This window comes from Python bivittatus, unplaced genomic scaffold (genome assembly GCF_059951505.1).
Source record: "Python bivittatus isolate LINGU-HERP-01145 unplaced genomic scaffold, Pbiv_v1 ctg000160_np1212, whole genome shotgun sequence".
NCBI lineage: Eukaryota > Metazoa > Chordata > Lepidosauria > Squamata > Pythonidae > Python > Python bivittatus.
In genome coordinates, this window is record NW_028277076.1 from 4,311,059 (window position 1) to 4,336,802 (window position 25,744).

The 25,744-nt window shown below is 44.5% G+C and overlaps 2 protein-coding genes across 4 annotated transcripts in view; both read right to left on the minus strand.

Moving 5' to 3' along the window:
* Positions 1-9,851, minus strand: part of EHMT1 (euchromatic histone lysine methyltransferase 1) — an 85,760-nt gene extending 75,909 nt beyond the window's left edge. Inside the window, exon 1 of one of the 2 annotated variants that reach the window (XM_088146961.1) lies at positions 9,789-9,851. In XM_088146961.1, coding sequence (XP_088003087.1) covers positions 9,789-9,809 — 21 coding nt within the window. In that variant the 5' untranslated portion in view covers positions 9,810-9,851. The remainder of the gene's footprint in view (positions 1-9,788) is intronic. The other variant, XM_088146962.1, reaches the window with a different exon arrangement.
* A 3,799-nt stretch (positions 9,852-13,650) lies between these two features.
* Positions 13,651-25,744, minus strand: part of ARRDC1 (arrestin domain containing 1) — a 30,937-nt gene continuing 18,843 nt past the window's right edge. Inside the window, exons 2-7 of one of the 2 annotated variants that reach the window (XM_088146967.1) lie at positions 20,090-20,140; positions 18,941-19,095; positions 18,373-18,555; positions 17,549-17,725; positions 15,949-16,363; positions 13,651-15,762 (exon numbers count right to left, since the gene is read on the minus strand). In XM_088146967.1, coding sequence (XP_088003093.1) covers positions 15,698-15,762; positions 15,949-16,363; positions 17,549-17,725; positions 18,373-18,555; positions 18,941-19,095; positions 20,090-20,140 — 1,046 coding nt within the window. In that variant the 3' untranslated portion in view covers positions 13,651-15,697. The remainder of the gene's footprint in view (positions 15,763-15,948; positions 16,364-17,548; positions 17,726-18,372; positions 18,556-18,940; positions 19,096-20,089; positions 20,141-25,744) is intronic. The other variant, XM_007421476.4, reaches the window with a different exon arrangement.

Sequence of the window (25,744 nt, forward strand, 5' to 3'; positions counted from 1 at the left end):
CAAGGTGAGATCTTAGCCTTGGTGTACAAATCCAGAGCTTAGCCTTAGCGGGCAAATCCAAATTCTGTGGGCCATCTACTTCGGTAAGGCACAAGTTACTCTAACTAGTTTCAGTGATGCACTCATGCACCGTTTTATAAGATTACCAGCTGGCTGGCCTAGAAACTGCTTGGCCCAGGAGCTAACCATAAGAAGCACCAGCTTTTATATTTTCAGAGAGCAGACATGTTGTTTTCTGCCCGGTCACCCTTGGTGCAAGCTAAGGTCATTTTGTGCTTATTAAACCACTGAGATAACTCAAAATAACTCCAAGTCTCCAGATGAGATAGACGTAATAAATTGGTTTCTTCTCAAAAGCAAAAAGAACCTGCATTGATTTTTGGGAGGGCAGCAAATGAACATGGGTCAAATTCATTAAATAACTTTATTAACCTAGCATGTTAGCAACTAAACTGAATTAATGTTCTCTACTAGATGCATGGATGTGGTTCCAAGGTATAGCCAGCCATTGTTCATCTAATCATGGTTTACTGAACAAACAACAACTGGCTGGGCAAATAACTCATCACTGGATAAATTACCCCAATAAACTAAACAATGATTTAGAAACCACGATTGGATTTACACAAACCCAAACAAAATGAATCACTGCCTATCATAATGTACATACCCAGCCATTTTACGTTAAAGGAAGGTTCCCCCCCCCCGCACCCCCATGTAAATTTAGAAGTAATTCATATAAATATTCATGTTTAAGAAACTAAATAGCCAAAGACTGGGCTTCTTCTCTGTCTCATGAGTCTACAATCTAACGTTGCTTCGACTGACTGTCAAATCACCAGATTGGAAAAGGCTGTAGGCATCTTGTCCAACCACCTTCTAAATCTTATTGCTACAGTTGGAATAAGAACATAGAAGCATTTTCTGTTCTTCATTACTGCATCCTCTACAGAGTGAGCATTTCCCTTTCTTTTCAAGATTTCCTCACAACGCAGATCATCTACCCAAGCTTTTGAAAGGGAGCTGAGCTAGGCAGAACCCAATGAACATTTTCTAACAGGCCTCACCAATATAGAACATTATTTATGCATAATCTGATTTAAGCTTTCAAGGGTATTTACCTGTTCAAAGCATCTCACTGATTTTCTGGAGTCTACGTGCCACTTAGATCTTCCTTGTATATTAAAACCTCGGGATTTTACTGATTATTTAATTTTACCCAAAGTTTAATATTGTTTCTCTTCTGCTGCCCTCTTCTATTCATTATAAAATATACATTTCATTAAATATTATATACTTTTTCTTTCTTGTTTTAAAGTCATGTTTAAGTCTGCAGGTAGGTCTACTTGAATATTTGTACTTCTATTGTATTAATCTATAACAGACCAGTAAAGACAATCAGATGGCTCCACAGATCTGTATAACAAGCAACATTTTAAAAAAAAAACTACGTGCCACTTGAAATTTAATTGATAACATTCACTTTTTCCAAGTTGACAGGCAGAAATGATGAGACCCAAAACCTCTCATGCTGCCATAGATTTATACTACAAAGCCCTGGAAAATCATTAGCGTTATGCCTGCTATGGTGTCCAAAAAGCACCTTTTTTTGATCAGCTGCAAAACAAAAATCTCTTTTCGAGCAAGTGAAACCGGACCCAACTTATCCCACGGAAGGACTAACCCAAACGAATCAGTGCTATGATTCACCCTGGTGGAGTTCACACCTTGCAAACGAACAAGAGAATAACAAAAAGGCCGTCCCCATTTTGCTAGAAGTAAACCTATGCCACAACGCGGCTAAGCAAGAAAATCAGAAGATTTGGGTTATTTACTATTCAGCCTCAAACTGCAACCCGCAGCAGATTCCGCTGACATCACTGACCCAAGAGGAGTCATGAAAAGATTGGAATGATAAAATTGCATGCAATGGATTGCCCCCCATTTTTTCCCCCTGCTCCGTCAAAACACGGATGGATTTAAAACACACCACACACCTTCAACCTTGCCCTGTGGCTTCTCGGAAGTCCCAATGGATTTTCCTGGGGAAGAAAGGAGAAAGAGCTTTGTCTTGACTAGAACTAAATTAGATTCCCCTTTACCTCTCCTCCCACCAAATACAAACCAAATGAGGAATGTAATGACATGGATGCTTGTAATATTCTCACGCCAAGGATGAGTGCTTGATCTGTCACCCGCACTAGTGTTCTATATACTGTCCTCGTGGGCATTGCAGGAACCTGCCTTGATCTATTTCCCAAAACCCGAGCTGTTCTTAACATTAAATAACAACAACAACAACAACAACAACAACAATAATAATAATAATAATAATAATAACAGTACCCTTTATCTGAACAGAATTGCTCTTCCACAGCTTTCAAGAGCAAGGAGGCTCTAACGGTCACACAGGTAAAGTAGGTCCAAAATGGGCCCACGAAGTTCCATTCTGGGAGACCCCCAAAATGAAAGAAGAAAAATACGATGAAGCCACACTAACGCCGTTTTTTTAGGCAGGGGTGGGTGTGAGAACAAAACACAAATAGCACAGGATTCTCCCTAATAAATAAGGAAGCCCGCAGTGGATTCAAATCTCTACTTTTGTCAAATCTCCTGAAACCTTACCCCACCAGGCACTAAGTACTTCTAGCTATTCCCAGCTCAAATAATAAGGATTTAATTCCATTAGAAATAAGCAAAAGCTATAGTCCTTTCCTACTTAGTCAACTTGATCCCTTTCTTTGTTAGGTGCACTAAGAAATGTATTTATCCCCATGAAATTGGATGGGATTACAGTCTAGAAACTCCAAATTACCCTCAGCACCCCCCAGGATGAAAACCAGTGCCTACTGTACAGTCATCCACGAGAACAATTCCTAAGATGGGAATCTCCGTGGAATCCAAGCCAGGCCAACGGGCTTCAAGGGGTCTTCTTCTCGACCCCGTTCACTAAGACTGCAACTCGGCTTTCCCATTCCATCGGTGCTTCTCCCACCTCTAAGGGGTGGTCTTCCTTTAAAACTGGACTGGAAGTCACTCGTACGAAAGCAGTGCAGCCCCTCGAACCCAGTCTCCACCTTATAAAGGAAATCTGAAGCTTTGAAATATTATGGAACTCTGTTATCCTCCCCATCAAGAAGGTTGAGCAGATGTTTACTGCAGAGAAATGCAGTCGCTATTCAACTCTCCTTGAAACAGCCTTCCAGTGAGCGTGTGCTCATATATCTTCTTTTTCTAAATTTTCCGCTTCTCCTTCTGGCCCCTGTATCTATTTCACAAAATAAGGATTTCAGAACCAATGTTCATCTTAAACTAAGCAAGCATCACCTGTCCCACCTTGATATTTCTAGCTACGCTGCATTATCCTCTCCAAGGACTCGGTTTTAAATCTAACGTTCAGGTTTGGATGCCTTACTCAAGAAAATGCTCTTTTGCCCCTTCCTCAGCCTAAGAAATACAGTTCTTTCTGCCCCTAATTTTTATCCCTAGCATATGTATCATGTTGGTTTTAGTTAAACGGCTTCTTCTTCTTGCCAGCCGTTGGATTCTGAATCCTGATTGCTACAGATCCTTCTTCACAATTAAAGATGTTGCTCCAGAACCAGGCAGCATTTAAAAAATATTTATACTTATAACATTGGCAAACAGAAAATGTTTTGAAAGCCTGATTTGACAACACCATGAAAAATGATCATCTCGAAAGATATTTACACTTCTAAATCAAAACAATAAGAATTAGGGTTTATTTACACATTAATAGCCAATTTGAGGTTATTTGATCCCCAGTCTTCTCTGCCCTATATTGAAAATAAATCATATTTCTATGGATAGTATTATCATATGGTTTACTCAGTAAACAGAACTAGTTATAGTTTAGAAGAATCAATACTTTTCCCCACTGTTCTGTTAATGAAAGCAGGCTCCACGCATTATGCAAAGCCATAATTTGTGGAATTGGGTAAACCCAGCCTCCATGATGTTTAAAACCTGAGTTTATGGTTTAGTGTTACATGTAAACTAGAATCTTTATGGCTTGGTCATCAAACTATGGCAAAGCGGAATGTAAGGAGCCAGGAGACCAGATGGCTGCCCTCTGTCACAGCCATGTGATTCAGGAAAAGATGCAGCTGCTTTAATAAGTTCAGTAAATAAGCCCCTTCATGCTCCAAAGTATGAAATGAAACAGTGAATCAATGCATATTGCTCATACACACGAACGTTTCAAAAACAGGGCAAATATCATAGTTTGATTAGTATTGGGTTAGCACAATGGGCAAACCTGCCCACCATGGTTGTACAAACCAAGGCAAAACTGAACACGAGGGCATGTAAATGCAAACCTATTTTTTCCCTTCCTCCATCACATCCATGATTCCTCTCTACTCTTATGTTCATTCTGATAGCAATCCTGCACACCCATTCTCAAATGCACCAGTGAAGGCAGTGCCATTTACACCCAAGCAGCAAAATATATCTGAAAAACATCCATCCTGCAGCTGCCCTCTCAGTTTTGTTTTATTCTAATGCAGGCATGCAATCTACTGATCTAGACTAATCTAGACTAGGATCGCTACCTAAGCAAAAAGCCCTTCGCCTCTCCCTCTAGTTCCTTTATTTGGAAAAATCCCCACTCTCACATTCACATACACTTTTACAAAATCCTCTGTTGGCATCCATGAAGTTGCATTTAGCAATCAGATAGATAGATAGAGATATCCTGAAAGGATTACCCTTCCAATAATTCCCATCCATTTCAGGCCATCAAGTGCTTCCACGGAGGTAAAATAAGATTTAGAAAAGCTGCTGCCCGACAGGCATTTTTCATGTCAACTGCTCTGCTTGCTTCTTCTCTAGTGCTGCATTAGAAGCACAAATCCTACCTCAGAGACTGCTAGATAGGCTATGCGCTAACACAGGTTCGGTTCATGCACCTTGCTAAGCTAGGCTCTGACCTTGTTCCACCAGCTCGGCGCTTCCAACGAAACCATCTACGAACGCAGGAATGACTGCAAAGTCCTGCTAGTCTGAACCCTGATTTATAAACCTGCTTCAAAACATAGTTTGACAAACTGGCATGTCATGTCAGTCAAATCAGTCTACGAGCTGATTTAGATGCAAACACAAGACCCAGCCATAGTTGGTTTGCTGCGACTTCTGTACGTCCCCTCATTTCATTTTCTTACACAAGCATGAAATATGCAGTTGCCCTTCTGTCCACAGAAGACCATCTCTGTTGGCTGAAAAGATCCAATCTTCTGTGGAAATGCAAAGTTCAAAGGGCAACGTCATTACAGGGTGGGCCTTTACTATTGATCACATCAAGTCAACAACCAACAAGAAATTGCCACAGAACATGTTTTCAGGAAATTTTAAGATTCGTTGCTTTATTTATGAAACATCCACACTACTACATTCTCTGTTTTCCACTTTAGACAATTCTGCTCTTTTGCGCTTTGAAAACTAATTGACCTTCAAGCCAAATCTTTTAAGAAGTCAAAAGCCGGAGGCCAAAGATGACCCTCCAAACTACTTGGAGCTCCCCGAAAATGGTGAGGCCAGCAAGCAGGAAATGGACACTCCTTATTGTATGATTTCATCCTTTATTTCTCTACTGTTAACCTATAAAGTTAGGACATTAAAGACAGACCAGACACGATCCATCAACCTGGAAAAGCCTTCCCTCTTTGACAGTGTATCCTCCAAAGATTGAAAATAAAATCTATAGTGATCAAATTTAATGATCTAAGTGTGGCAACTGGTCAATAATAAGCCATTATCTGTCAAAGGCAAGCCTAACAACCTTAACTTGCAAACGTAATAGTTCCATAAATTTAACCCATATTAACAGACCAGCATGAACCAATCTCCTTTCCTCCACTTACAATCAGGCTAGAAAGCCAGCCAGACCACATGGTACGTCCATGGGAATGAGGAACATCAATCCAGCTGACAACTCAAAATGCAGCAATTGCTGATACCTTTCCTTCCTCATGTTCTGGAAGGAAGAAAGGTTTAAAGATTTTACTCAGAAAGTCTTTATCCATGACAGACCACTGGCAACTATTGGTTTCAGTCCTTATTTAATATACATAGTCACCACCTATCAACAGATGACTTCAATGCACCTAATGTTATTCAGGGATTTAACCAGGCTGAGCTTTGTATTGTGGCAAGCCATCGTTTGTTGAATGAACTGCAACTTGTTCGTATGATACAACACATTAAGGCCTAAACCACGATTTGCAGGAAATCAATGGCTGGGTTCACACATTACATTAAGCCAAAGCCAAGCCAATCAGATTCTGGTTTAGTCCAATGTGAGAATCCAGCTAGTACCTAAACACTAACAGGGTCTAGCTTAATGTTTAATATAGCCCTGAAGATACAAAAACTATAACTCAATGGGAGAGTGGCTGGGTTCAGAGAATATATAGCGTGATTAGAGTAACACTTCGATTTTACAGGCTAATTGAGGGGAAGAAGTGTCTACTGGAGCTAAATGTCCCTTAAATGCAATTTCAGGTAATTGACTTAACTGACTGGTAACTCACATCATTTCCATCAGTTGACAGTGAAATTGATGCAAAAATGACTCAATGAATTGCACGGGCTGCTTCAGAAACAAAGGTCATTGTCCAACATTTGGGGATAAAATCCAACTAAAATTTTGTCCATTGCATCCAAAGTCTCATAATATTGAGATTTTACTGTACAGAATGACCCATTTTCTAACTTCACACAAGACTCTGGCTAGCTCTGAAGAAAAAAGCTTGCATTCGTGGCTGTTTCCTTAGCTTTTGTCCCTACAAGTAAGAACTTGAGCCTGACTGGGAATATTCATCATCATCATCATCTTTGTTCTTACTCCTCCAATTTGAATCAGGCCCACTGTTGGAGAATTTCTCCTATGTTGACCTCATAAAAATTCTGAACTATTTCCCTTCTCACGTCTATCAGCACAGAAGGCGGAGTTTCTTCATGGTCTACTCTTTTACATCGACCACCATCTCTCTTCTGAAAAATGTCAAAGAAGAACATGGGGCAACATGGCAAAAAAAATGCCACTCTGAAGTCCCAAAGCCTATTTCAATAGCTCAAAGTCAGGCTAATGACAAGAAAGGTTAATCAACTAAAATAAACTTGGAACACCTGAAGGCGCCTCAGCTCAGAAACAGAACACTTCCTTTCCATGACAAAGCCCTCTTTGGTACCTGAGGTCTCCAACTTAAAAAATCAGGCAGAAGCATTTGGGAAAGACTCTAGCTGAGACATCAGTACACTGAACAGAGGGGGGCCTGTTTGACAAGTGATCTGATTAAGATGAAGGTGCCTTCCTATACTTCTCCAAGGTCAATGTTTTGCTAATTAAATTATAGGATGAATGTCTGATGCCCCTATGAAGCCCAAACGGGAGACATCCAGGCACCTGAAAATGTAACGCTACCGTTTTAAAAACGTGCCATTACTTTGATCTCCTTAGGCACGCTACATCCTTCAAAGCTCTTATTTTAATGGGGAAATTAAATGCATATCACTTTTCCTTCCAGTAAATGCAAGTAGACAATCATCTTTAACTCTGCCAGGCTGGACTGCGCAGGGTATTCTGTACGAACTTTTACATTTTACCTGTAGCGCTCATTGCCTGCTCACCTTCTTCAGCAAAGTTGCTAAGTCAGGGAATGAACCCCAAGGGAGCAGTTTTTGAACATGGCTGTACTAGGTCTTCCACTCAACAAGAAGCCAGCAAAAAGGCACCTTTTCATCGTGTGAAATTTCCTGTCTCTGGCGATATAGTAACAGAGCTGTGCTTTTTAATCTCTGGAGATGTTTGGAATTATGAATATGACAGCTAATTGCCGCTGTGCAGTCAAGGAAGTTGGCAAACACCATTTTCTCAAAACGTTTGGCACTTAGAGCAGATATCTCCTCCAGTATCAGAGTGCTCTATAAATGGGAATGTTTAGAAAGTACATACATACACCCAATAATTCCTTAGAGCTGGAATTTGCAAACTCGCAATAGGACGCAATTACCCAACCAGCCAATTTCCTGCCTTGCTCTGAACTGAATTAGCATGTTTCTTCCCTAAGTCAAAATTCACGTGGCCTTTACATAGTATCTTTCTTCAACAAAGGAGCCATTAAAATTCCTTTGTAGTCCCCATTAAACACCTTCCCTCCCATTATTTCTGGAAAAAAATTACTCTGGTATCTATACTACGAATTGCAATATTTGGGAGAGGTCATCCTATTAAATCACCTGCTTTAGCTCTGTATGTCCTTCCTACTACAGACCAAGAGAAGGCAGGTTAACAACTATTCACCAGAGAATTAAATACTGGACTCTTATTTTTTAAATGCAAATAGTAATCTGACGGCCTTTTACCTACATGCCAATGCCATATTGGGTTTAAACACTGGGCGCTCTTTTAACTGTCCTGCAACCCTATGCACGTTATATGAAGGACTGGAAAGAGTAACAACACAGTCCTAAATAGATTTGTTTGTGAGTCCTACTCTTGGTAGCAAGGTCTATTCTCAACTTAAACCACATTTGCCTAGGAGTAAGTACTAATGGAGGAGCACACTTAATTTTTCCAATTACTGCCACCCAGTAATTGGAGGATGGTAACTGGGGAATTGTTTCTACCGTTTGGTCAAAGTTTACACTTGTTTTTATTTGCCAAAAAAAAAAAGTACATAAAGACGACGGGAGAAAACTTGCAACTACATTACCCCTTTTCTCCCTCGCCAGAAGTTTCAACTGAACTTCCAGACTTTCAGGAGCAGAGAGAGGCCATGTCTGTCTGATAGGAAGAGATGGGAGGAACCCATGATTTAAAACTCTCGGTTCGCAAGGGCGTTCAGCAGAAGTTGCCCCGCTCTTAAACACCTACATTTTAAGGCAGCCCTGCAATGCAAAATTCAATTCAATTAACTTTACAGAAGAACACCCGCTTGAACTTCCGTTCCCCACTTTCTAGATGCGTTGGACTACAAAGCTCTATCATCCCCAGCCAGGTAGCCAGCTTGGAGCTGGAGCACCAAGTGGGCCAAGCCTGCTTTCAGAATAAAAATAAAAATAAAAGTCGGCGTTTAAAGAAAAAGAGAAAGTGTCAGATCAGGCTGGTGCATTCAACTCCCATTGCATCCACCCGCCTGCAAACAAGAAAGCAATGAATGAGCCATTCCAAGAAGGGAATCAAGGGCCCCGCCGGCTGGACAGCTCATAACAGTCCCCGGGCCCCGCGCTCTGAATGCGGCATCAACAGCCCTGCCTTAACGCGTTCCTTCTCCGCCTCCTGCCGGGCTTGGCCCCGCCCCCGCCGCCCGGGCCCCGGACCGAGCATGGCGCAGCGCCAACTGGGCTGGAGAGCGGCCACCCCGAACCCCGGACTCTGCATAGCGGCCGCCGCTTAACGAACCCCGGAATCTGTATAGGCGGCCCGCTGGGGTAGCAGCTGCGAAGAGCGTTCGATGGCTATTCAGGTTTCTGGGCTCTCCTCCCCCCGCCCCCTCTGCGCCACCTTAACCTTCACCCACCCCTTTTCGCACACAATGGGAGCGCCCCCGCTCAAGCTTTCCATTGGGAGGGCTGGACTGAACCATGCGACGGCGGGGGGGAGGGGTTAGGGAAGAAAAGAGGAGGAAAGCGAGGGCGAGCGCATCGCCAGGGATCGGATCGGCTTCCGAAGGGCCGTTGGTGGCTCCCCCCTAAGGCTTGTCTCCTCCTCACTTCACCCCCCGCACCTTACAAGGGAGGTGGACGCACCCAGCGCCCGCACTCACCTCGGGATCCACAGTGGCCATGGCCGGAGCAGCCCCGAAGCGTGGCCCCGCCCCCTTTTCGAAAGCTCGCCGAGCGCGGCCCCTCCCCGGCCCCGCCCTCTTCATTCATTTGCTCGGGAGGGGAGAGCAGTGCGCTTGCGCCGCCGCCGCCAACCATGGCGCCGCCCGAGAACCCACGCCGGCCGTCATGGCGGCGCCCAGGAGCAGCATCTGCCGTACGGGGTGGGCGGAGCTTGGCTGCGCGAGCCAGAAAAAGAGGGAGAAAGCGGGATTGCATTTTCGCCGGAGAAGAGCCACCGCTGCTGAAAATCAGCTTCCTCCTGGGAGGGCCGCTCCTGGGGCCCCTTGCATCCTTGCAGAGGGCAGGAAGAAATGCATTTTGAACACACGCTTCTAAAAATAAATTAATAAAATAAAATAAAATAAAGATCTGGCTCCTGGGGCTGTTCTCCCCCCCGCTCAAAGTTGCAGGGGGAAATTTCTCCACCTCGGGAGCCTTGATTCCCTTGCCCTGCTGGAGTGAGACTTCTGATTTTAACGTAGTGGCCAAATGCAAGGGAAAACTGATCCCATGCAAGCTAGAACAGCCTTTCCTCCTAGGCTAAATAGTTTCTGCTTTTTTTCCGACGTGGCCGTGCTGTGCAAAACAAGACACAAAGCAGGTGAAATTATGGTTTATGAAAAGGGTCGTTCCCCGGCTCTTCACGGGCTTTGCCATCCGTCTGGACCCGGCCACGTCCCGTGTTCTGTCTCTGGTGCTGAACTTGGTCCCAGCTCGGCCGACCTTTCCATCTTCCATCGCTTCGTCTCTTGCAAACTCAGCCTTTCCGAATGGCAAAGGAGAGCTTCGTCTTTGCAGCCTCAAAGGGTTTCGATGGGGCGATCTAACTAGACGATGAGGTCGTTTCTGTATCGGATGGAGACGCAAACCAGTCGGGAAACCCGCCTTTCTGCTTGATGACACCCCTCTTCTCAGCATGGGCACGCTTTTCAGCCCACAGAGCACCCTCTCCATCAAAAAAGGACGTTTTGCAGATTCTGCAGAACGGACTTTTCTTCTTTTCCAGCAGTTCAACAACGAAAAAGACAGGGCGAAGCTTAGGGGGCACGAGAGACTTGCAAGAGTTTGGCGGGAGAGCGTATTCCAGAAAAAGGAGGAACAGAATATACCGGATGAGGGCTTGGCCGGGTCCGAAGAAGAGCACTCACGCTTCAAATTTTAACCATGATTTGTTGCATAAGCCACAGTGGTGCTCACGGGCTGTGCTAAGTCACACCCTGATCTCCAAACAGCTGCATTTATGAAGAGATTCGGCCAAGACCAAACTGGTTACGACAAGGGTTGGTGTGTTGTGCACACCGGGCGTTATATGTCCCTGATTTTGTTCAGCATCCAACTTGTTCGAAGAACTCCATTCTTTCTATATGCAATTCTTGCATCATTTTACCTGTGCTTCGTCTCTGGGGATGGGGGGTGGGAAGGTTATTCTCCGAGCTTATTAGCTAAGGACAGGTTTCATCATCCCTGGCTACTCCCTGCAAATGTGGCACCCTAACAATAATAAATTATCTCTGGGATAATAGTCCTAATTACAGTACTTTAATAGTAAGGATTTTTTTTTCCAGTCATATTAATAGACCGCTGGATTGCTTGGAAGTACATGCATCCATAGTCTAGCTAGCTTGAGAATCCTGGGACTTGTTCACCATGTCTAAAGGAGATTGGGTGAGGGAAAGGCTACATCTTATTCACCGCAGTTCTCCAGTGCTATTCACTACCCCTCCCACCTCCCTGAGATAAGGATGAATCCAAAGGTGACTGAAATATGCAATCTGCAGGCCTCACCTAGTTTGCCTCTGTATGAAGCAGAGTCTTTAAGCCCACCATTGACAACCACAGCTCTCTCTGCGCCTTAGCTCTGCCCATTTTTGAAGTGTGGTCCTCAACACATTCTTCAGGGCCCAGGATGGTCCTTGAACTAACCACCTAGCAGATAGCAGAACAGCATCTTAGGAGGAGGAGGAGGAGGAGAAGGAGAAGGAGAAGGAGGAAGTAGTAGTAGTTGTTGAAAAGAGACAACAGTTGAGGCCAAGATATAACAAAAACAGCAGGCTTCAAATTTACGCTGATTACAGACTTGGGAGCAACGAAATAGACATTGCCTTTAGCTGAAAGAGGTAACAGCAAGCTCACACTGAGAGATTATAATGAAAGGAGGGGACAGTCTTTACTGGATCCATCCTGCCTTCTCCAATTGTGAGAATCAAGTTGTTGGAATCTTACCTAGGGCTCTGTCATAGATGCAGCATTTTCCTTGGAGAAAATCACACTGCTAAATTCATCTTTATTGTTAAAATTATACCCCGATTTTCTCCTCGTATGAGCATCTAAGATGGCTTACACTAATCCATAACTTATGGTTGACAGACTATCATGGATGATTGGGGTTCACTGGGTGTGTGGGGGAAACCTTGCAGTAGTCTCTTTTTAGCTGTGGTGTAAGATTTGGCTCTGCAAGCCAACCCATGGTGCTTGATTCAACAATCATGGTTAAAGAAGTTATAGTCAACTCAGCCATTTTCCAGTTGGGCAACTATTGAGAGAGACTAGCAAGACTGTAAACACATTGAATTCTCTGGTTAAATCTAAATATAAACTTCAAGCATTCTTCCTGGGAATTTTAGAGTTGTTCTGTTGCTCTTGATCAACAAAAGTCCCTCTACTTCCCAGCCTAGACCACTGATAAAATGGTTCTCCTCCATCCATCCAAAGGTCTTCTTTTTCCACCCATGCTCTTTGACAACTACAGTATTCCAGCAGAGAACAAAGAGATCTTAATGAAGACAGCAAGCCTCAACAAGCTACGCAAGGCTGATTCTCAGACCCACGAAGCTGAAATTACAAGAAACAGCCTATTTTAAATTGGGATCCTTAGTTGTTTTTAAACATTGCATGCAGATCAGCAGGTTGGCTGAGATTCAATCTGATTCTTCCCAACCCAAGCTCGTCTGCGTGCCCCCATTTTTTTCACTTTGCCAGCAGAAACATCTCCCTAATGGAAGGGCCAGATCATTATATCTGGAGAGGACCTACTTTTGAGGAATCATTTTCCAATTCAGTATCAAATATAACTTAAAATCTCCCCCCAGCATAAACAAATGGAAGAGAGATGTCCAAACCATGAATCGTCTTAAGCTTCTCAAAACTGTTCTTAGCAAAGGTAGAGATATATTTCCACCTTGCAGGTGAGAGTCAAAGGACCAACTCTAAGTGTCTAGTGTGCATTACGACCCCCAGCCAGAGCAGTCATGGGGAAGTCTAAATAGTTGCAATAAACCAATTGCTCCAGCAACTGCTGCTTGAGAAGGCAAGATTCTTTAAAAAACAGCCTTGGCAACTCTTGAGTGCACCAGAAAAATAAAGACACAAGATTGCAAACCTTAGCTTTCCTCTGAAGTAGGCCATTAAACCCAATCCTTTTGCAGGCAAGTGAAAAATAGCTAGAGAAGTGAAACGCTACTGCCACCCAATGGGGCTCAGTAGAAGGCTTCATCTCCAACACTCCTCCAAAATAAAAGTCTGCCCTCTGCAGCTCCTGGCAGCCATCAGGAAGACTGCCATGCTAGGAAGATCCTCCCCTTCCCTCCCAAAAAACTGAGAGGAGCAATGCAAGGCCATCATGGGAGCAAGACATTTCCTGCAATGCGTTTAGATTGAGCAATGTTGGGGCAGCCGTGAAGCTTCCATCGGACTTCTCCGTGATTATCTTGGGCATCTTGAAATTACTGGTCTGGATCCAGGAATGGATCGTAAGCATGAAGGAAAACTCAAAGGGATATCATTTACCATTAGAGGCATTTTTATTTTTGAAGAACTGTCCAGCGGATGCGTCACCATTTGTAATAAGGGAGAATTGAATGTACTATCTGTAGTAGGATGTCCACATGCTGAAGTTCTTGTTTTACTTTAGTTGGGCACTCTGGTGTCCACTCAGTGTTTTGGACTGAGCTCTCATCAGTTCCAGCTGAATTTGTTCACGTGTCATGCAAATCTATAAACCCTGCTTGACAAACTACAATTGCTGGGTTCCCAAAACACAACTTCATACCAGTTGTGGGGAAGACAGATAGAAGTCCTTGGGGTTCTCTGAGCTTGAGAACCCCAAGGACTCCACAGTTCAACCCTAAGCTACACATATTCACCTCTATTGAGACAGGTAGGAGGCAGTTAATATTTTCTGTACTTCTCATGGACTTTCCAGAGTTGGTGCTTTTAAGAAAAAGGATGCTGAATCTTTAGTCTGACCTGGCAGGGTTTTATGTTCTCAAGATACAACTGATTAAGGAGAAGTATCTCAAAACCTACCAAATCACGCCTACAGAAAGCTGAATCAAAAGAGGAAGAGAGGGCACATTGACCAAAACCTTTTGCAGTTTTCTCAGAATAATTTATTAAATACATTAAAATTGTTTTTAAAATTTCACAATTAAAACAAGTTGATCGAAAAGAGAGAGAGAGAGAGAGGTTTCAATTGCCTTATAAAAGCAGTTAATTTTAGGAGTCTCCATGGGTTGTGTCCACACAACTGGGATCCTGTGAATGGGTGGGAGGTTTTATCACTGTGTAATCACAGAAGTTGACACCAATAGGAAAGGACAGATAAATCAGATGGTGGGAGGTTTTAAGTCCCAGGAAATGCATTACAGAAAAGGTGATCACTGTCTCCAAACTAAGCACCACACACCTCCTGAAGCTACCTTGGTGGTTTGAGAGAAGACAGATGACTGAGGCAGTGACTTGGGGAAGCATCTTTTGGGAAGTGTACAGAGAATCTTCCATTTGAACAAAAGTTTTAAAAAAATTAAAAATAGCCAACCAGCCACATTTGGGCAGGGATCACCAGCCAGATAAACAGATGGCGTAGGCAAGGGGACCATCAGGACCAGGTCCTCTGTGGTCAAAAGGTCATTGAGATATAAGGTCTCTATTTTTTTTTTCAAAATTATATAGATATTTTAAATTTTAGCCGTGTCTCTCTCTACCCCTTCTCGTGATTCCATCTTGCTTCATGAGAAGCAAGAAGGTAGAGACAGAAGTAGGACACAACCATGATTGTCAGATGCTACCAGCCAGATGGGAGTTCAACTCTGGAGGATTCTGGAGAGGAAATTAAAGAGCAACTCCTACTAATGCTCAAAGACAAAATGCCCAGAGGTGTATCTGGAACTCATCCTGGCCAGCCAGAGTGGTCTGAACACATGAGGACTCTGTTGGATGGAAAGGCCTTGGGGACCAAGTTAATATCAATAAAGATCTTTCTTCTACCCAAGGCTGGCTCAGTGCTATGAAAACTTGCATCTATCTTCCCCTTTCAAAACAGACCTCCAACCCTGGAAAAGCTCCAATATACAGGCACAGAGTTTTAAAGATTGCAAGAACTCCTGCCGATAACCCTGTTGACACGTTACACCATTTAAAAAAGGATGCCTGTGGATCACAGGAATGTTGAAAAGAGCTCTCCGACAGTATTTGCACCCCTCTCGAGAGAGAGTCCTAGAGCAACAGGGGAGAAGAACAAAATGTTGCTTTCCAGTCAGTCCCACCGTGGGAATTCCGTAGCAAATCAAGAGCAGCACTCAAAAAACAAAAAAGTACGTTCACACGCTTGAGGGATCCGTCCGCCCCCTTCCATCCCGGCTGCATTCCTGATAAGGCATCGCAGGTGTTTGGAGAGTCAAGCAGCAAACTTAGGTGGCGAGACCCCACAGTTCACAGATGGGTTGTGCAAGGCATGCGTAGGGTTGGTGAGTAGTGGCCAGCAGGCCTGGGGCCAGGTGAGACCACCTCTTCCAAGCAAGGCTGTGTACTGTCCTTCCTCCTGATTCACCATGGCCTTCAGATTTCCAAATCAGATGTCGTTGCTCAAGCTAGAGGCAGCACTGCTGCAACTCTGTTCATATGAAGGAGGTGCCTCTGGCAGGAAAGGAGGAAGAAAAGAGAGACACACGTTGGGAGCATTGTAATCGGAGGAGTATTGAATCATTTGGTTCTACGGCTATGCTGCAGGACCACATGCAATCCCAGCTAGGGAGGCCAAATTCTCGTCTCGGCTCTCCACAGCCCCTGGACAATTCATTTCCAAATCTAGCAGTGGCTTACCATATGGGTAACCCCAGGTGCTATACTCTGGCGGTAGGATCAAAGAGCTGGCCGTAGCCACCGGAACGACAGCTCCCTCGGCGTAATAAGGAACCGTTGCACCCGTTGACAAGCAAAGTGTGGGATGGTTGGGTGAGGTGGTCTGCTCAGAATCTGGTCTCACTTCTGGAAAGCTTAGGCCCGGGGCATAGCTGAAGGGCAGCTGTTGAGAATGACTCTTGGTAGGGATTGAAATATTGTCCATGGGGTGGGAATAGCCCCCGGCTGCTTCCTCTTCTTCGGGGGGTGCACTCGGAACCACAGGCGAGGGAATGTTTGGGGATAAGTGGGAAGGGCTTAAGGGGATCCGGTTCACAGGAATGTTCCCAATGTAAATTGGCAGTGCAATGGAGACTTCGGGAGACTTGAGGGAGACCTGAGAATGATCAGAAATAAGGAGGGTGGAGATTCTCATTAATACAGCACCACAAAATCACACAATCTTTCCAGCCAAGGGCCACACTCAGATTTTTGAGAAGTAAGCCCATGGTCACGTTCGAAGACATGGGTCAGGGCCAGGGAAAAATTAAACTGGATCCAATTCAGTTGGAAGATTATTTATTTTAAAGTGCACTGAATCTAGTTTGTAGGAGAATGGTTGGAGTATTTAACTGTCTCCTTCTATCCCCTTCAAACTAACAATTCAGCAATAACATTTGGGGAGGATGGTCATCGGTTGCCTACTCCTGCGGGTTGAAGAACACAAGAAGAGACAGGTTGGATCCAACCAGATGTCAAAATAAAAATAATAGCGAAATGATGCTTTGGAAGATGCAGAGGCGCATACATAGACATAAAGGGCTGTCACGAGATCTTTGGAAAAGATGCAGCTGCTTTAAAAAGTTGCAGACAAGGGCCATGTCTGTGTTCTACCCACTGTACTTCAAAGCACTTTTCTGCAACTGGATCTAAGGCCTTGCACACTCTGCTAGTTAATCCAGCCTCTTAATGCCTCCACGTCACATATCTAGCTAGTTTTAGAAGCTCACAAGCAGGAGTGAGGATAACAGATTTATCTTATTGTTGTCTTTCAGGTATTAGTAGACTGAAGGACATAAAAGTTGTCCTTTAACTTTCAAACTCAAAGTACACTCATCCACTGATGGGCCAACCCATCTTCCTATTTGGGAAAAAGGCCATGAAACATCAAAACAGTCCAGCATTGTAAGAAGTCAACAAGTGAATCATTCTGCAAAGCATGAAATATTCAGTCCATGAATCCTAGCCCCAGATTTGACCATGCCAGATTTTCAACCAAGTGGAACTAGCTTTCTCCTGCATCAATTTCTCAGCTCCAAAAGGTGAAACCCACATTTATTTATATTTGGTGTTGGGAAAAGAAGAAATAACACCGAAGGCTTAGTATTAGAACCACTACTGAATGGTTCCCAAATTCTCCCCAGCACTTCACTGTTTGGAAGCTAAGAGGGATATTGAAATGTATGGCGAGGAACACCTATGGCAGCCCAGGGTTATTATCCATTTGTCCTCTCAGCAACCAGAGGTTCTCAGCTGTAAATCCCTGATCACAATGTCTGGTAGAACAGGAATCTGATCTCACCTGGATGTAGTAATCAATATGGATAAGACTGCAGCCTTGCAGAATGGACTGTGGCAATGCTGGGACAAGAATCTGCTCTTTCCACTCGGCGCATTTCCATGCTTTCACAGCTGAGCCCTCCACTTCAGCTATGGTCCTCAAGTCATAAATCCACCGCCTGGATTTATAGGCAACTTTCTGGCAGCCGGGGGGGAGGGAAGAGTTCAAGGGGAGAAGAGAAGAATTTATTAACAGATACCCACGTTTCCCCAGACCCAACCCTAACAAAACGAAGAAGCTTCTCCAAAAGAAGGAACCAAAAAGGCCATGTGATTGAGATGCAGAGGATCTAGCGTGGACCAGGAGAAGTTTTGTTCCCTCTCACAGGACAGTGGGAGCAGGGCCCATCAGTGAAGCTGAGCAAAAGGAGATTCGAAAGAGGCCAAAGAAAGTTGCAGCGCAGAACTAACCTAGGGAATTCATTACCACAAGTTTGGTAAAGTAGCTTATTTAGAGATTGGAGACAGATCTGGTTCATCTCCGGGAAACTCATGAGATACTGGAGGGCCAGGCATTGTCTCTCAACCTAATCTACTTCACAACTTTATGGTAAGATCCAATTCCATACCCCAGCTTGAGCATCTGAAGGCCAGGCAGTATGTAAATATTATACATGATAATATATATATATATATATTTTACAATGTTAATATATAAGTGAATGAATCAAGGAGGCAGCTGAACTGAACACTCTGTGGAAAGAGGGAAGCACACAGGGCCAAATATCTCAAGACCGCACACCAAGCCAACATGACAACCCAACACCATCTTCAAGAGACTGTTACCTGGATGAGACTTGCCACAATGGTGCTAGTGTCCCGGCCAGATTTGTTCTCGATGTCCGTTCGCAACTGGATGATCTGCCCTACTGTGTAACCCTTCAGGTCGGTGGTGGCTGTCAAAACCACATTTCCAGTTTTCACAAGCTTGTAGCTAAACTTCTTGGTGATGGAGTTGGTGTTGCAGTGCTGCGGGGATGAAACACACAGATGAGGACCATATCAGCTGAGTGGACATCCCTTACGGAAGCAAGCAACCTTATATCCTCCTAGTGTGTTGACCCAGTTCCTGTAACCCCCCAGCCAACAGGAGCTATAAGATGAGGAAGGATTTGTGGTTTGTGTGTGGACCAAGCCCACCGCCAGTGCTAGAGACCACTGCTGGTTCTTCCTTCCTCCACACATTTGGGCAAGCAAGAGACACCTTGATTGCGGATTAACAAACATGCAAATGGAAATTTAGACAAACAGAACAGGCTTGGGCAGAGCAACGCGGCCCTCAGTTGAACACTGTCAAAAACAAAAGTGGGTTAACGCTTCGGGTCAGCAATCTTCATCCTCCCTCCCCACTTGCCTCAATATCTGGGATGTCATTCAGATTCAGCGGACAGAGGACGTAGAAGATCTTGTTGCACTTGTGATCCTTGGAAAACCGTGGTGTCTCAATCACAGCTTTTACCTGGTGCATCACCTTCCCAAAAGGGCCTTCGAAAGAGGTGGGGGCCGAAGCTGGTTTCCAAGGAAGGAAAGAAAAGAATATTTTCTTATTTTCAGGGGGAAAGAGAGGTAACATGTACACTATTCTGAACAAAGAACAACCCACCAACCGTTTTCTCCTAGCCTGAGCTAAACCGGGACTGAAAATGTGGCAAACCCAACTGTGCTTCAAGAAAAATCGGAGGCACGTAGATCTTGCAAAAAATTAAATGCCAGTGCATACCGTACAACTAGCTAATTCTAATCCCACCAGCTGTGAGGCACAGCAAGAAACTACGAAGGGCACTTTTTTTTCATGAAGTCAAATATTCTTAGGAAGATAAAATGCTGCACCTCATTGCCAAACATTGGCCTTCCCTGATAGTCGCACGGACTATGCACACAGCTCTGGACGGACATACACTATTAGAAGGGTGGGGGGGAAATCATCCATCTATAAAACTTCTGCTTAAAAATCCTCACAGTTCCCAAACTTGCCGATCTAGAAGCGGCTGATTATTCTGCTGTTGCGCCTCATTCAGGAGAGGAGAGAAAAAGAGAAGTAACAAATGAATAACCCCAACTCAGAAGGGGTTCGTGGCGGTTATCTCATTTTGTCCCAACGTTAGAGTGGCCTAAAGTTCAACCAGTCAACTTTATTGCCAAACGACAAAAGCTAACTTCACTCTTTTTAATCCATCCCATCATCCTGAAAGGTACAGATAAGTTCCCACCATCGTGAAGGCTGGGAGAAGATAGGATTCAATAATGCAAACCCATAAACGTTGGGAAGAAGAGCATCCTGGACGCATCTACCAAGCCAAATATCCAAATCTTACTGTGACCTGGTCATTGCCACTAACTTCATCCAAGGGTCTGGCCAGCCCCTGGAGCCTGAATTTTTACCACCCCAAATTATCAGATATATAAACAGTATGTTCATGCCAAGAGGTAAAGTGGGAAGGGTGGAGAGACAGTATAATCACAAACCTGTACCAGAGAACAGGAAAAAAAGTATTCCAACTACCTGGCAGCAAAAAACGGAACGGAAAGGTGTGCTCGCCGGCAGTCAAGATCCCTGAAAAACAGAAGAGTGGGAGAGTAAGACATTTGGTAGTCCACCCGTCCAAATTTTTCAGATCAAGAAACAGTGGAGGAAGATTAATTCTGCGTGGAAGCGGTTACGGTACTGAAAGCTTGCTAGATGATGGAGGAAGAGGGAACCAGTCCAATCAATTGGCTCCCCCCCCCCCCAAAAAAAGTCTAACACTAGCCCCAAATGTTATGACTCCATCTAGCCAGTAGATGGAGACCAGGAGTAATTTAATGGCAAGGAACAGATTAAACCTGGTCCCAGTGACTCCTATACTCAAACTCTGGACAACAGCTTCATCATTGCCCTCTGATAAAACTATCTATCAGAAAGCTTTTGGACTCTCCGCCCTTCTTCAGGGGGGAATTAAGCAAATTGCACTGAGAGATAATACGAAGATGCCAGCAGCCATTTAATACCCATGAACAGAAGAATACTGCAGAATACTGTAATACCGTATACGGAACAGAGCGCTGTAATAATTTACAGAGGTGTAAATTTGCAATAAGCTCCAATCCAGCATCAAAGCTGCCAGAATTGCAAATAGCTTATTGAGCATCGTTATGATAAAAAAAATATAAGCAAACATCGGTTTGTCGGTTTCCAGCAAGTTCTGTTTCCAACCCAGCGTGGAGTGCTTGCAGCTGCTTTGCAAATGAGTGTGGGAAGAAAATGAGAATGTCGAAGCGTTTCAAAGAGTAGCCAAGTGTGGGGGCTAATTTGCCAAATAAGAAACTCTTTTTCTGGAGCAAATAAGGACACATATAGTTTATTTTGGCCTTAGCAGCCATTTCTTCCCATCGTGAGAAAGACAGAAGTTCAGCAATTTGTCACAGCAGGGACTGATAATTCAAAATAATCTTCTGGCAACCCAGTGATATTGCCTGTGTTTAAGCCACATTTCCTTACTACGGCCCTCCACCTCTTTCAGATGACAATTGCTCAAAACCAAAGATCTGCCCCGTGATTTGGAGGAGTGAAACAGATGACAATCTCCCCAAATCTCAGCCGGGCCACGTGGCTCTACCCGCTCTGTAGCCTTCAGCTTGCTCCCAAATTTTAAAACCTCTGATTTCATCCAAGGAGCATGGATTGGATCTACACAAATAATGCATACGTTTATGGCTTTGCTTCGGAAAAGGAGGAGAAAAGCAGCGTGATCTGCAAGTTTGCTTCTAACCTTTGAAGCACTCCACTGAAAACAAGAAGAAGCATTACTCCTTTGGCTCTGCCCTCAAATGCAAGGCTGAAACAAATTGAAAACTTCCTGCTTTCTCCCAGCCACCACCACTCCTACGGTCAAGTGCCAAGTTTCACAAGAGAGGCAGTTATCAATGTTTCCATGCCTTTGGGCGCAAAAGCTGTCCTCCCCCCCTGCTTTGAAGGCCCCATTTAGGTAGTTGTTACCTGACCCCAGTTGTCCTGCAAAGCTGTTCTTGGCTAATGCCAGTTCACAGGCTGACAAAGAGAGTCTCTGAGTGTCAGGTTTCCAAAGAGGGCATTACAATGAGGCTTGCTTTAGAGGTGCTCTGGTCTCTAAGGGAGGGGTGTACTTTCCCCCGGTCCACATGGCCAGAGCCAGAGTCCAAAAGTGGGGAGCAGAGGCACAACCAAATAGGGGATCCACATTTCTCCCTCCCCAACCCCTCTGTCCTCCAGGTCCTCTCCTGCCCCAATGAACCCAGAAATCTGAATTGATCGTTGCAGGGAGGCAGAGAACATCTGCTAAAAAGAAAGGCCAGCTTCAATCATTGCACTAAACCTATGGTATTTGGGACTTTGGGCCATAATAAACATTGCATTATGCTACTAATCCACCGTTTTGCTTCTGCACCACTTGTTGACTAAGCCACACTGGGCTCCCCCAGTATTTGTAAGCCATCAGCCATGTTTACAAACCCACCATAATCAAAAAAGGGACGTGAAGGTTTAGCCGGAGTGGGAAAGAGAGCGGGGGGCGGGGGGGAGAAGAAAGTATGCAGTCTTTCAGGAAGATTAGCTGAAAGAACCAGCACAAAATAATGAGGGGAGGAAAACTTTCCAATAATGTACCCAGGCAAGCCTCTGGCTGCATTTTCCTTGCTGGAAGAAAGGGAGCCAAATTCTGCACACAAAGGTCAAGGTGCTGAGAAACAAACTTGCTATTGTGGAATTCTTAGCAGGCAGGGAGGGAACACACCCTGGACACAATGACCCGTGCTTCAGGAAGAACATTTGCCAATCCTTTATCTCCTAATCTCTAAAGCCCATTTCTGTCTCCCCACCCCTCAAGCTGTTGCCTGCCAGCAGAACAAAGCAAGATGTATCCAAGGCTTATTTACAAAGTTTATCTAACACAAAAGCAAAAGGAATTTTAAGATTTCTTCTCTGTACTGGAAATGCAGATACCTCCAAGAGGAGGAGGAGGAGGAGGAGGAAGAGCAGAGGCTGCACTGCTACATTGTGTTAGGGTAACACATGAAGACTATTCACCCTTCCTACAATCCAAGGTATTCCTGAGAATTTGTAACACCATCCCCACCCAACAAGAGGCGATAGGTGGCTCAACCAACTGGGAGACCTACCAGGATGAGGGAGCCTCTCAGAATGAAAAAGACCAGCTCAATTAATTTAAGAAGAAGTCACCCTAATGTTACATCCAACTCAGAAGCAATTCAAGTGTGTCCATGCCCACAAGCTGAGACATTGCGTGATGTTGGGCCACCAGTCAAAGGGGCATCACTAATCTCACCCCTTGTTCTCTGCCTCAAAACCAGGTAGCCATGGGATTCCTCTAGGTCAAAATGGCAGTTCCGAGAAGACAACTTTGCAAGCCAATGTCGGGGGAGGTACTGTAGGAAATGAAATTGGTGAGATGGGGACACTGCTCAGAGCAGACAGAAAGATGGAATAGGGCATTCCAGTCTCAAGGCTGGGAAAAGAACAGCCAAAAGCTTCTTGATCAAAAGAATGAAAGAACTTAGGACTTTGACCCTGAGGCTAGTAGATCTACATAGGATTTCAATTTTGACCTGCTTCAGGCAGATCTTCTGCATGTAGAGGAGTTCTACCTGACTAAGGTATGCAACAGCACTGAGATTTTGAAGTTTCTGCTATTGTCTCCTGCTGAATGCACAGGCACGCTTGACCAACTCCCCTGGGTTTGCAATCCAGCCACATTCGAGAGAGCAAGGACAGACAATTTAGTTGTTCCCTCATCTAAGCAGGACACATAAAACCTGAGCTCGCTTAGGGCTGTACCCGTTAGCTCCTGGCTCCTGTTTTTCCATTTGACGTCATCCCCGTTTACAGTAAGGTGAAGTGAGACACGCACCTAGCAACCAGGGCTTCTTGGCCAAAGCAGGAAAACACTGATTCGGATCAGCAGTTCACCCCACCTTGGCAGATCATATAGCTTTAAGTGCTCAGAAACTGGGGGTGGATTCAGAGAGGCATTTCTGCCCTTCTCATGACTACCTGGAACATTCTTTTAGCTGCCAGTCCCACAAGAAGTGACAGCAAGAGACAGCATGTGGCCGACCTTGTCTTAGCTCCAAGTCTGGAAGCTAAGCAAAGTTAGGTCTTGTTAATCTGCAGAAGAGACACCCTCCCAGAGTCGTACCACAGACTGGACGTTGAAAACACATACCAGAACAAACCAATCGCTAACTACTTCTCTGCTGGGACCAAGAAAGCTACAACGTGCCCGTAAAATCACCAGGAGTCAAGTTCCACTTGAGGGCATCTTTACCACCTTCTTCTGCACGAAGCAAGTTCAAGTCAATCCACAGATGGGATGAGTCCAAGATTCATGGAAAGAGAAGAGAGGCACCTTACAAGTGGACATCCTGCCAAGTGGGTGAATGGCAACCCTCTTACATTTAAGCTTGTCCCATTAAGTCATCAAAGGTGAGAAGCAAATGGTCATTCCCAGCTTTCTAAACCAATCTTGTGGGATATTTAGGTTAGAGATACCAAAACAGATGAAGTTTTTTCCCTTTGTTGTATTTCTCTCCTATTTTCCCCTCTAGGAACCAACACGCCACCCTTCTTCTTGATGGCATACTTCATTTCCTCCCTTTTTTTTATCCTCACAAGGGCTTTGTTTAAGTCCAGTGGAAATCCTCACCCAGAACTATAGGTAGGGCCCCAACTCTATTTTCTACTCCCTCAGAAACCCAAGGAAGGGGCAGAAAAATGGTTCATGGCTCCATGCCCTTTGCATCATCACTTTGCACACTCAAGTCTGTGGTACGCCTTCCCCAGCCATCAAAAATTCACCCACATGTATGCCAACTCATAATGAGGTCTGGTAGCCTCTTGTGCGTCACTATCTCCAGTATCTTAGTTCATTTATTTACACATATAGAGAGACATCTGTATGTACATGTGTTTGTTACACAATGCAAAAAAGACAGAGGCTGTAACTGCCCTCCAGATCAGAAGATGGTAACCAGACCATGGGTCATCCTCTGCAGCACATTGCTTCAGTCTACCATATTTCTGCCAAGCTGCAAGTCAGCTCCAGGAGGGAAGCTTTTCACAACTGAAGAGAAGCTTCAGTGGATTTATAAATATCAAGGCTGAAATGCATCTTTGGGTTGTTTTCCTGCTGGCTGCCTTGGAGCAAAATTTGCACTAAAGAGCAGCTTGGAAAGACAGACCCAGTGGGGTGAAATGGATGAAAATGCTGAGCTAGCAAATAAAGGCAGCTTTTCAGAAATCGGACATGAAGACCAGGCTGGGAAGGTTGGGCAGAGCACCCCATGCGGTTTCCAATGGGCTAGAATGTCCTTGGAAAGTTCCAGGTCCCTTCCTGAGTCGGTTCTCGAAAGATTAGGAAGCAAAATCGAACAGCATGTAGAGCAAGGTAAACAAAGGTGACCCTGAAGAGATGCTCTTGATTGCCCAGTGGAGGTTTTGCCGCACCTGCCCAGGTAGGCAAGCCCCGCCATTCATCATTGACTCCGGATAACGCCATGTAAAAAGATAACAGCCCAGTAGAAAAACAAAACCACCGATGAGAAAGTGCTCCTTTGGACTTCACACCCCATGGATGACTTCACCAGGGTTTGCTTGTTTATTTCATGAATGTAATTTACTAAACTTGTTTCTGTCCCACTGCCCTCCAAGGGGACCCTCGGAGGGTTACGTAGAACAGATGCAAATTAAAACACCCACAGCAGGAGGAAAGCACCTAGCAAAAGGAGAAAAAAATAAAAACCCTGCCGCATACATTAAATCCAGATAAAATAAAGAGAAATAAAGAGGGCCATTGGTGGACTGAATTGCAACAGGCTAGGAAAGGGCAAAGCTTTGGCGGGGTGGGGAGATCTAAATCTTGGAAATTGTGCTGGCTGGTTTCTCCACCCTACCCCTCAGGGCTTTAGAAAGAGAAGTGGTACAATTAACTAAAAAATAAATAAAAACAAACAGAAGTTTTAAGGAAGGCCCCGGGACCAGCCACAAAAGGGAAACCGTGTTGAAAGCCGTCGTGGATAAGAAACAGTCACCCTGCCCCCTTTAATGCGTCAAGGTCTAAAAAAGCAGCTCGACCGGTTTATTGTTCCTTTCTGCCCAGTTCCTTTTTTTTTTTCCCCCTGATGACTC